The sequence below is a fragment of the Mus musculus genome, chromosome 10, assembly GCF_000001635.26.
Source record: "Mus musculus strain C57BL/6J chromosome 10, GRCm38.p6 C57BL/6J".
Taxonomy (NCBI): domain Eukaryota; kingdom Metazoa; phylum Chordata; class Mammalia; order Rodentia; family Muridae; genus Mus; species Mus musculus.
In genome coordinates, this window is record NC_000076.6 from 10,708,978 (window position 1) to 10,721,041 (window position 12,064).

The following is a 12,064-nucleotide window of genomic DNA, read 5'->3' on the forward strand; positions in this document are numbered from 1 at the left end:
TTTTCCTAGATCTCTCATCTCTAGCCCTGTTGCTATGGTTCAGATATTCTTGACCCTCTCAGAGTTCATGTGTTTGGAGGCTTTAGCATGCATGATGGCATTAAGAGGATATGGAATCTTTAAGAGTTGGGGGATCATGGGGCATGATTAGGGTATAGTAGATGCTGCCTTAGTCAGAGAATGATGCTAGTCTTTGCAATGAGTTGGCTCTTGCCAGTGAATTGATATAAAGTAACCTACCTTATGCATTTTGTCATTCTATGCCCAGCAGGTTCATTTCCCTTTCTTCTGTTATATTGTGTTGTAGTCAATCAAGCAGGCCTTCATCCTAAGCTACACAGCTGGGGCCTCTCAATCTTGAAATGTGGGTTTTCAAAACTATGAGCTAAGTAATTGTCCTAAATTATAAGTAACCAGCTTCAACTATTTTGTTATGTGACAGAAAACAAATTTGTGTAACTATTGATAAAACCTGGTTTTCTTTTATTATACTTTTCTTGTGTGATTGACAAGAATGACACGTGTGTGTGTGTGTGTGTGTGTGTGTGTGTGTGTGTGTGTGTACATGAGTCTATTTGAGGGCAGAGGTCAAGATTCTGTATTTCTCCATAAAATATCCATCCTTTTGTGAAGCAGGGTCACCCAGGGACCTGAAACTTACCATGTCAACTAGGCTGGCTGGCCAGCAAACTCTTTCTCTTAAAGTTGCTCCAGCTAACAGAAAGTAACTTAAGCAGAGCCTGCATCTTTAAGACGGAAAACCTGGGAAAAGGTGTTTCTCTTTGTTACTAATTTCTTCTAAACAGTAATTTCTCAGTATCTTCAGCTGCATCACTCTCAAGAGTTGATCTACTTTGGTTGGTAGCTGATTCTTCGTATATCTCAAAGAAAATTTGCATAGAAAGCGCTATTCGATAACCTTTAGTCATTGCAAGATTTCTTTGAACCTTTGAAATAAAATTATAAATGTATTTTGGAGAACCTGAATAAGTATTGTTTATGTATTTAATTTGAGGTTTTGTATTTATTTTGAGGGTCTCACAGGCTGATCTTGAAGCTTGCTATATAGTGGAGAATGTCCTTGAACTCCTGATTCTCCTGCTTCTATCTCCCCTGTGCCGGGATTATAAGAATGTGCCACAGCACACAGCTTATATAGTGTTAGAGATAAAGCTCACAGCTTCGTGCATGGTAGTCAGACAGGTACTTCTTCCACCAGCTTAGCTCTATCCGAAACATCTTCCTTTTCTATTTTATTACTTAATGTTAACAATATTGATTTTATTTTTGGTCTGAGTCTTAGGTGCATTTTACTTCAATAGACAGTGTTCTGGTGGCCTGATGAAGCAAAGAAAAATAAAACAAATCTTTCTTCCCCTCTCCCTCTTGAGACTGATACAAATGGAAGGCATCTTATAGCCTGAAGCCCACAAAATAAAATTATGAGGAAGACCTGGTTTTACCTGTGCTTCACTATGCTACCCGCACCCTCCAAACATGTGCTGTGCTCATGCTGGGACTTTCCCCTTCACTTGCATTGCTGTGTTTTACATGTTACACAGAACTCTGTAGACAGCAGGACATGTAACAACATGCAGACTCAGGAGCCTTAGGATGGTTGCTCGTAGGCTGACCATGAGCATCAAAGAAACAGAAAATGGATCCACAGAAGATGTAGGAGACATACAGAGAGAAAAAGATAGACCTTGAATCTTTCTACACAGGATCTGAATCCTGCATGTGGCCCAGAAGCACTGTGAATTTCATAGCCTGAGCTACTCGGCATGACTTTCTCATAGTCTGTATAATAAATACCTCATTCTTCTTTGCTTAGGCTGGCTCAAGTTGTCTATAACTCTGTCTAAATAAGCCAAAGGTTCTACTTGCATTGGAACTTTTCTCTTGAGTGCTCAGTCTGTGATCTGCCGAGATTTATGCTTGGAGACTGCCTTTTCAAGCACACTTCCATGGCTTGCTTTGCTTGTGAGCAGATAACACTTCACACTGGATGCTAAGGTGAACAGATGGAATGTGAATGACCTCATCCTTCTTTTGCTGGGGCCAAGTGTGGACAAGATGCCAAACTGTGCCAACCAGGGCATCCTTCCACACACAGCTTGTAGTGAGGAGCACCTCACACCCCTGTTTTCATCAGATCTGCAGCTTTGCCATTCCACATAGTGTGCATAAAAGAGGCTCGTGGTGAACAATGCATATCTGCTGTTTCCAGAATATTCTTTCCTTGAAGGTATAAGGAGTTTCATGTTGGGATCTGGACTTTCAGACTCCTATGCATATTTTCAAAATATTAGTATTACTAAACAACAATGACTAATAGGGACTCTGCTAGACATTCAAGCATACCCTTTATACAGTTAAGTAGAAATATTTAATTCCAATAATTTTATGAGATAACTACAGTTATGGCTCTATTTTCATAATAAATATGTTGATATTAAGTAATCCCCTCAACTCTCAGCTTAAAAATAACAAGATTACTCAAACATTTGCTGCAGAAAGTTTCTGTCCTCCCAATATATGGATGATGAAGTTCTTCCTTAATGTGATATTAACAGGTAGGTAGGAGATAATTGAATCACGAGGGTAAAGCATCACAAATGGGATCAATGCCCTTGTAAAAATCCAGAAGAGACCTTGCTTCTCTTGCTCTCTGCCCTCTGAGACTATGAGGAGGCTTCATCGGAATGTAACAATGCTTGCATTTCTCACCCTCCAGAAGTATGTGGACTGACTTCCCACTGGTTAAACCTCTTGTCTATTATACTTTGTCTATGAAACCCTCAACTACATAGCACCTAACTGTGTAGTTGTCCTCTATATAAATCATTGCATCATACTATGTGTCTACTTCCATTGTAATGGCATTACCTCAATAAAGCATAAATTCCTGTATGGCATGCTTCAAGGTTTATTCATTTTATTAAATTCCTGAACAATTACATATATTATTAAAGTACCAGACACAGAAGTTTATGAGTGAAGAAAATAAACGGCTGTTTCCTTGTTTGCAAAGGGCTGTTATAAGCAGGCCTGTCTTGGGCCATTATTAGTGATGTCATTAGAATATTCTTAAATTCATCTTAGACCATTAAGTATTATTAACAAATGAGCCCAAAACTTGGGGAAGATGAGTACATCAAAATCACATACCTTCCTTATAAAAGGTGACCCTTTATCCAAGCTGATTAGCCTCTGCTTACAAGTCATGCTATAATCTAATCACTGTCTCAGTTTAAAACTCAAAATAAAAAATGTAAATATTAAAAATAGCTATTTCTGTGCTATTTGTGTTCTCGGTACCTACTTTGCTAGGAAAAGTGAAAAAAGGCAGAGGATCATAGTGACCCCAGCTTGCTGCCTGGATGGGAAGCAGATTGGATTCATTTTTGTCTTCCTGGAGTAGCCTACACTCCTTGATCTTGAGTCAGGGGCACCTCTGGGCGACCTCCCATCTTAGCATTCTCCTCTACCTGCAGGACACTTAGAGAAAATGCTCCTGAAAATTATCTCTTCTAGTTTTTACTACTTTCTCAGGTCTGCCCTTTCTCTGTGTGGTGTGTCCTGTCTGTTTCAAATGTTTTGACAATTGTGCTTTAAGTCCACAGCTCTTGCTGAGACCTTCATTTTGATGGCTAAGCTTACATTTCTAAGTAGCCCATGGACACCTCCACTTGGGTGTCCTTACAGCACTGTCAGTCAAACAGTAACTCTAAAGTGCAACTCCTCAGCCTCCCCTGTCCCACCACAGCCTTTACATTCCCTCAGAACGCAGGTTTTATCTCCAGGATAAAATTGTGACAACCACAACATTCTACCTTTATTTCTTTAGTTCAGATCCCTGAACTGCTTTTCTGGTTCAAAGGAATGAAACTCCGAAGGAAGCGAAAAGCAATGCTTTAGATTCAGGTTTCATCCCAGCTTTTAATTTGAAAACTTAAAAACTTGAAATTGACCTCTGTTACCTGATTTTTCTGTACTTAACCTTGTCCCATAATGCTTATAAATGATTCTGACTTTCCACAGAGACCTTCACTGCACTTTTTGGTTAATAGCACAAGTATCTAACATTGCATTAAAAACTAGATAATAGCTATCATTTGTCTTCTTCAAATACAGGATAAACCTGTATCTCTAGGTTTACCCACTGGCTCCATCCTCATGCCAGTCCACATGCTTTGTTTTCATCAGAGTGCATGCTATGGCCCAGAAGCAAATGAACATTGTGTGATCTTCACTTACATTATTTTCTACACATGAAATCAGTTCATTGTAGAGTGATTTATACCACTGAAGAAATCCACTAACATGAAGTCCAAGCCTCTCCAAACCTTCCCTAGATGCTTCAGCATAGGAAGACTGTCTTTCATGCCTGGACATTTAAGATGTCACACAGGTCCTTTATGATAGATACCTCATATTGACTAATGTCTCCTTTCTTATATTGCAAGATTGCAACAGTCAGTGCCTTGTTCTTATATGTTGATTAGCATTATTCTTGTTCTTATATGTTGTTCTTGTATATTGTCTAGCATTATATCAGATATTAAAATGTTTCTAAGTTTACAGTTAAAACAATAATTGATTAGATAAATGACAAAATTAGTTGTACAAACTGCTCAGTAAATAGGATTTTCAAATAGTAAAACTGGATGACAAGTGCTTCAACAAAACTGCCTGTTTGCTATGAAAGAAATTACGACTTACACTAATGTTAAAGAGTGAGAGGTCCTTGCGCACAGAAATCCAGGAAAGTTGAACAGGCAGGCTTGTCTCTTCAATGGAAGGAGATGTCTACTTAACTTTCTCCAGGCACTGGGAAAGTATGGAGTGCACAACCTAGTGACCCTTTGCTATCTGTAGGACCAGGCTTCAGCTGGATCCCCAGAATATTATCTGCTTGTCTCAGATATTCCCCACAAAATCTTCTAGGCCATAAAGCCTATCCTTGTGAGAGATGCCCGTTTCTGGGTTCTCTTTGGCTCAGGCCAATCCTGACTCCTGTAAGCATCATGTTTACCTCAGTCATTCTCACTTAACCCTAAAGCTTGAGCACTGTTTCCAAGCTAATAGTACTCATTTTTATGAAAGAAGCTGGAAGTACTTTGTAAAGAATTTCAGTGTAAACATGTCTTAAGCTTTGTTATACTCACAGGACTGAGTTAATTGCCATCAGCAAACTCTTCTTACCCAAAAACTTGTGCTGTGCTTTAATATAGCTAAAATAAATGACTTGGGGTCAGACTTTAGAAGTTTGGGCTTTGGGTTCTGATCTGCTCACTAAGTTATGCCAAGACAAATTTCATTCCTATGTCACCTGGATCATCTCCCTGCTAGCCTAATGCTTGCAGGAAGCCCCACAAAAATGATCTCAGACTACAGTGATTTTTCATCTTGATCCACAATCAAGTGTATGTTCTTACAGGAATAGAGCTATGCCGGCTGGGCTGTGATTCACTGATATCTGTGCCCAGGACAAAGTAGGACAGAGAAACTCGATGCTGACCTGGAGGATAATGACTATTATTACTAAAGACAAATAAGATTCTAGTAAGGAACTATTTAATTTGTACTTCTGTTGCTGTGATAAAACACCCTAACAAAAGGAACTCGGAACAGAAAGGGTTGACTTCAGATCTCAGTTCCTAGTTACAGTTTACCATAGCAGGGAGGTCACCTCAGCAGGCGCTTGAGTGGGTTGCTCACATCATACCCCTAACAAGGAACAGAGAGCAATGAATGCAAGCAAGCTTTTACTCCAGGCAAGGCCTGGCCCATGAAATAGTACTGTCCACACTTAGAGTGGGTTATCCAGCTCAGTTAAGGCAATTAAGAAAATCTTTCCTATCCTAACCCATCCAGACAATCTCAGTGAGATTTCCTTCCCTGGCAATTTTATGCTGTGTCAAGTTGTCAATCAAAACTAACCATTACAGGTGTGAGTATATTCAGTACTTCAGTTTTCTCTTGAATTCAGAGAAACAAAAACAAAACAAAATGAAAACGACAGTAAAATAACCCTATTAGGGTTAGGAAACACTGCAGCACTGTCATAGTCAGCTCCCATAAGAACATGTGGGTTAATATTACTCTCATATTACCATATTTTCCTTGTCATTATAATTCACTGTTATGCGCAATTATGAATATAGAAGCTAGAAGTCGTGTATTGCAACTTTTCATCTCCATGAACTACCAAACTGGCCCTCGCTTTACCTTAAATTAGAGTACTAAGTAACTGGCTAGTTTTATGTCAATTTGACAGAAAGTCTAGTCATCAGAGAGGAGGAAACCCCAATTGAGAAACTGCCTCTTTAAAACAGCAGGCTGTGTAGAAGCCTGTGAAACATTTTAATTGGTGATTGATGGGGGGGGGGGGAGGGACCAGCTCATAGTGGGCTGGTGTTCCTTGGTTCTATAAGAAAGCAAGCTGATAGGCTGCATTGGGAATGGGGAGCAAGCCAGTAAGCAGAACTCTTCCATGGCCTCCAGATTTCTTACCTGATTTACTCAAATGATGAGCAGCACAGGGTAAGCCAAAGCAATACTCTTCTTTCCAAATTGCTTTGGTCACTATTGCATCACAGTAGTGACCCTAACTTAGGACAGTTAGTTAACTTCAGTTTATTTAGGAACTACAAAATGCTAGTAGTATAACTGTTTTTAAAGAAGCAGGCTGATAAATAAGCCTAGTAGTTTTGCTCATTCAGCTATGCCAACTCATCATTGCCTTATTAGAAAGTCACACCTAATTTTGTTTAAATTAGCACCTTATGAAGTACACTGCCCAAAAAAAGGATAAAAATTTTGATACCTTTATATTAGCTCAGGACTAAATATTTTCTGATTTAAATGACTCTGCAGGACACACCAAAGAAAGTAGAGGTATGAAAAGTGAATACACTTTGGTTGGCCTTTCAAAGTTTTGTTGTGCCTCAAAGACTTGTAACAAAAACAAAAATTAAAAACAGGATATGTTACTGAAGAGCTCAACCCAAATGCCAAATTTATTGATTAAACTCTTCCCACCCCCCCACCCCCCCGAAGCTTTCAAATCTTCAGTTCTATCAGAATCTAACTATGACAAATTTCAAAGTATTTAAATAAATTTGACAATATGAGCTATGTGCCGTGAGCTCTCCTGTGCACTGGGGAAGCAGGCTGCTAAGAGAACGCCTCTGGACCTGGGACCTCCAGAAGAACTATAGACCAGGTGGAAGATGCTCCTCATGTTGTCTGAACAGACTGCTGAACACCCTCAGTGCACCATAAATGTAGGAAGTGCACATTCCGAAGGCAATAAACTCACTGGGTGACACATTGGCTGGAGTTTCAACCACTTGCTTTTGTTGCAAAAATCTGCCAGTTTTTTCTTGCTGCAGAATATATTAGGTTGTTTGTGGTTTCGTTCCTTTGGAGACAAACCAAAGAAAAAGATGGCAATAAAAAAAAGGCAAAACATAGGCACTGAGGTTATTATTATATTTTAAAATTATAGTCTTGTGGAGAGCTATAACAGAAGTAAGCAGAGAATAACTGAGAAAACTGAATAATCAAATTATTGTTTTGTTTTGTTTTTTCAGAGAAACTTAGCCCCAGATACCCACTATGGATCAGCTCATTTGCCTGGAACATATTGAAGAAGCTACAAATTGTGTGTTATCATTACTAATTGGAACTAAATTTATCAACATAGCACCCTGATAAGGCCAGTTAAATTGTAGCTAATAGGTAGACAGTTTATTGGTGAAGGCACGTATCCCATGACAACCAAATCAATAAGCTCAGATTTCACTGAACTTTCCTTTGAATGACAAATCCCAAATGAAATTAATTTGTAGTCATAATTGGGGAAGGAGTCTTCTCAATTTATAGGAAAGCAGTTTGGGTGTGGGAGGCTGGTCCCTATGTACAGTGATGCTGGCTGCTCAGCAAGTGCCAGGCGTCACTCACATAATGTCAAAGAGCTCTCTTGCATCCTAGTAGCAAGCATAAGGCCCTTTACTCACAGTTCTCTCAAACACTATTCTCATTCATCCACAGAAAACCATATTCCCGGATACCAACCCGAGAAATTCCAACCCTGTAGACTCTCAGAATAGTAACTTTGAGGAGTGATGCAGGATCAAAACTTACTTCTTGTGAATATTTCAGTTTAAAGTGCCCCTGCCCCAGTGTGTGTGTGTGTGTGTGTGTGTGTGTGTGTGTGTGTGTGTACACGTACACATGTGTGTATATACATTTGAATGATATGTATGTGAGTGGGTTTGGCATGTGAACATGTATATATATATATATAAAGGGATACTCACTCCTGTGAGAGTATGTAGGAACTATAGAGATGTCTGATGTCCTGCTATGGTATTCTCTACTTTGTACCCTTGTTTGGGGTCTCTCACAGAAGCTGGGTCTAGGCTGGTGGCCAGAAAGCCTTAGCAACCAACCATTATTTATACATTTCTCCATCTTCCATAGTGCTGGGGTTACAGGTGCAAACCATCCCTGGCTTCTTACAAGTGATTTTTTTTTTTTAAACTCAGGCCCTAATGTTTGTACAGCAAGCATTCTTTCTTACCCAACAAGCCAACTACCTAGCTACCTAGCTAGCTCCACCAATATCTTCTTTCCTGCTGATTTGCTTTCTCTCACCTCTGACCACTCTTAGTGAAATAAGATGGTATTTCCCAGCTGTATACAGTGGCTAATGGTTTGTTGTTTGTTTATTGCTCATATCATGGACCTGGAGGCTTGCTGTTGTGCTAAGAACTCTCTGGAAGTCATTATTGTTGAGACACTGGCTAAAAGAAAAATCATGACAAGGAGAAAGTCATTACTAGGCATCTTTTATGACCATCAGCTTATAAAGGACTTAATATGAAAAATAACCATGAATTGTTGGCTTCATTCAAATGCTGCTAAATGTTAGGGATGTTTTTCCCCTAAAGACTTCTGTAAAAACAGCCACAAATTATATGATTTCTGTAAGATGCCTGTGTATGGCTTTAAAAGCCTAGAACTTAGTGCATGTAGATTCTTAGATATTTGTTAAGATAAGAACTGTTAAAGCAGTTTAAGACTTAGGCAAAGACAGGGTAAGGGGAATTACACTGAAAGTTACATAAATTTGTGGAAGCTCCATATTTTTTTAGCTACACGGGAGGAAAGAGGCACTCATCTCTCTTACTCGCTGACTTAAATGGATGTAATAGCTATAAAGGGTCACTTATGATGTAACTGCTGCTATTGACAGTCATTTTAAAATTCCATCTCAAAGAGCCAATAGAATCCTGCTATTGTTGAAAAATGCTGAATCATTAAAACATTCTATTTTCTTCCTGAATTTCAAGTATCCATGTCATTTTTTAAAATTGTAAATATTGCAAAAAATGTGCTTTCATGAGCCTCAGCAAGATAGTATGTACAAAAATTAAATAGAATCAGGGAATATGTACGAAAATAATTATCATGGGAAGTTTACTACCCAGAGTACCAGAGTGAAAATAATTCGGACATTAATGTTCAAGTTCAGGTTTCCTTATTTATGCTTTGCTTTGTGACTAAAAAAATAAAATTATTCTGATCATGACCATGAAGAAGAGATGTCCCAATTCATGTGTAACAGTGTGGAACATGTTCATTACAATATGTATTAAAGTTGAATAAATAAAAACGCTGTGATACAGCAGCTGCTTCAGAGGCATCATAACAGGATATGCTTGGTGGCCCATTGCAATCCAGTTTTGAAGTGGCAATCTCCCTGTGATGCCTAGCCTCCTACCCTCCATCCCAGATGGTTAAAAGCATGGTTTCAGAATAAAAATAAATCAGAAGCTATCTTCTACCATCGTCTAAACTTTCACTTAGAACTAGTGTTTGCCTCTCTGACCCGGACCAGAGCACATTTATTCTCCTTAGACTGGGAACCCACATCACAGAAAAGGTACTCCCGACAAAACTGCCGTTTGCATCTCTAGAAAAAGCTTTGGTCTCTGGCCAGCACTGCTCCATGATTCTTGCTGTTTCAAAGGAACAGGATCAAAAAGCACTTTGAAGTTTATATCCCTAGTGCAACAGTGAGTTTTGAAAAATGTTGAGTGGAAGAAAACAAGAGATGGTTTAGACAGAGAGAAGCTAAAAAGAGGGGGAATGAGGCAGGAGAAGAGGGCGTGTGTGAGAGGAAAAGACAAAAACAGAGAGAGACCTAGAACCTCAGATTAGACAACTCACTTGGCGTTCCCTGCCCCAGGCTTCTTTCTCCGGAAAATGTTGAGGAAGGTGTTGGAGCGGCATGGCAGCTTGCCGTCACCGACGTGCATGCGCACTACATCAGAGGTGGTGAAGGCACTGCGGACATTCCTCTCGGGTTTGGCAATAATGATGTACATCTTGGGAGTGAACATGCAGCCCAGGGCCACCGTCACACTGAGGCTCACTGCGAAGCAGGTAGTGATAATCTTGTAGTTGCTCCCAAAGTAAATGGGAACAAAAGCCAGCCAGATGATGCAGGTGGTGTACATAGTGAAGGCGATGTATTTAGCCTCATTGAAATTGGCCGGCACGTTGCGGGTCTTGAAGGCATAGTAGGTACAGCTCATGATGAGAAGTCCGTTGTAACCCACAGGTGCCACTACACCCAGGTTGCTGGTATTGCAGATAAGATAGACTTCCTTGATGCTCGGGTAGGACAAAATGGGCATGGGAGGCTCCATGATGATCAAGGTCACCACTAGTGTCAGCTGTACACTAATCAGAATGGAGGCTATGATCACTTGGGCCCAAGCGCTCATGAACCTGGGCTTCCGGGTACAGATCTTCTTCTTGCTGCCAGCCAGGATGCGTGCAATACGATTGGTTTTGGTCACAAGAGCAGAGTAGCACATGGCAGAAGAGAGGCCAACTAGGAGGCGCTGGAGGTAGCAGGATGTGGTAGTAGGTTTGGCGATGAGGGTGAAAGGGCATACGTAGCCGAGGAAAATACCAGCCAGAATGATATAGCAGAGCTCTCTACTGGAGGATTTGACCACAGGTGTGTCCCGGTACAGCACAAAGATGAGGGTGACAAATAGCGTCACGAGGATGCCCAGGCAAGAAAAGGCGATGGCTATGATGGATTCTATGTCACTCCACTCGAGGTAACGGATAGTAATGGGCTCACAGCCTGCAGGGAGAAAAAAAAATGATTTTAATCAGAGTCTCAGATTTCTGTTGGGCAATTGTGCTGGTGCCAGTTACTGGAGGCATAGATATAAGCCATATCCTTCATGATGTCTGGCATTTGTATTGATACAAAGTTGTTCCATGTTACTCAGAGATTGCCTTCCCTGGATAACCATATCTCCAAGCTTAGTGTCATCACAGTCAGATGTGACTTACTTGAACTTATAGAGTATCTTTTCCTCTAGATCCAGCATTGTAAGCAGTTGTCACCGCACTGGTGAAATGTAATTCTAAATTTTTAACAAATATCATGGAGATAATAAAATAGAATATGTTAATAAGAAAGAAACTAAGATTTCTTTTTATTTTATGCAGCCCTTATCTGTAAGCATATAGGCTTATAGACAAATTTTAGCATTAGCAGACTATTTTAAGCATAGTATAATTTGAATTTTGCAGACAACATTCATATTCTCTTGTTTACCACACAATTTTTGTATTGCTTAAACTGTCAAGTGCAGTCTGAGTCTGGTGGTTGGAGCTTTGAGTTAATAGCCCCTGATAGACATGCCAAAGAATGAGAGCTCCCTCCACACTTCCCTGGAGTTGTGGGCATTGTGCTGCTAATTGCACCTTATTTTTTCCCCTCCTAATGGAGAACAAAATTTGTTTTGAATTTCAGAGTGTAAAAACAAGTGCTGTCATGCTCAGGAGACAATTCTTTCTCAATAATCTATGTTTGGTCTGGACCAGTATTTCCCAAAACTGTGATGCTGGGCTCATTTTAATGAATCTAGAGAAAGGCTGTCTGTTTTATAGCCAAAGAAGGAGACCCCCCAACCCCCAGAGGATCAGCAGAACCAATTTTACCACTGTTCAATCCTTCAGC

General features: G+C 40.0%; 1 protein-coding gene across 6 annotated transcripts in view; it reads right to left on the reverse strand.

Moving 5' to 3' along the window:
* The window catches only part of Grm1 (glutamate receptor, metabotropic 1), a 396,324-nt gene that overhangs the window by 22,919 nt on the left and 361,341 nt on the right, over positions 1–12,064 (reverse strand). For 5 of the 6 annotated variants that reach the window (XM_006512549.4, NM_016976.3, NM_001114333.2 and 2 more), the window contains one exon: positions 10,246–11,176. In XM_006512549.4, coding sequence (XP_006512612.1) covers positions 10,246–11,176 — 931 coding nt within the window. Of the gene's footprint in view, positions 1–7,143; positions 7,430–10,245; positions 11,177–12,064 lie in introns of those variants that run through there. The other variant, XM_006512551.4, reaches the window with a different exon arrangement.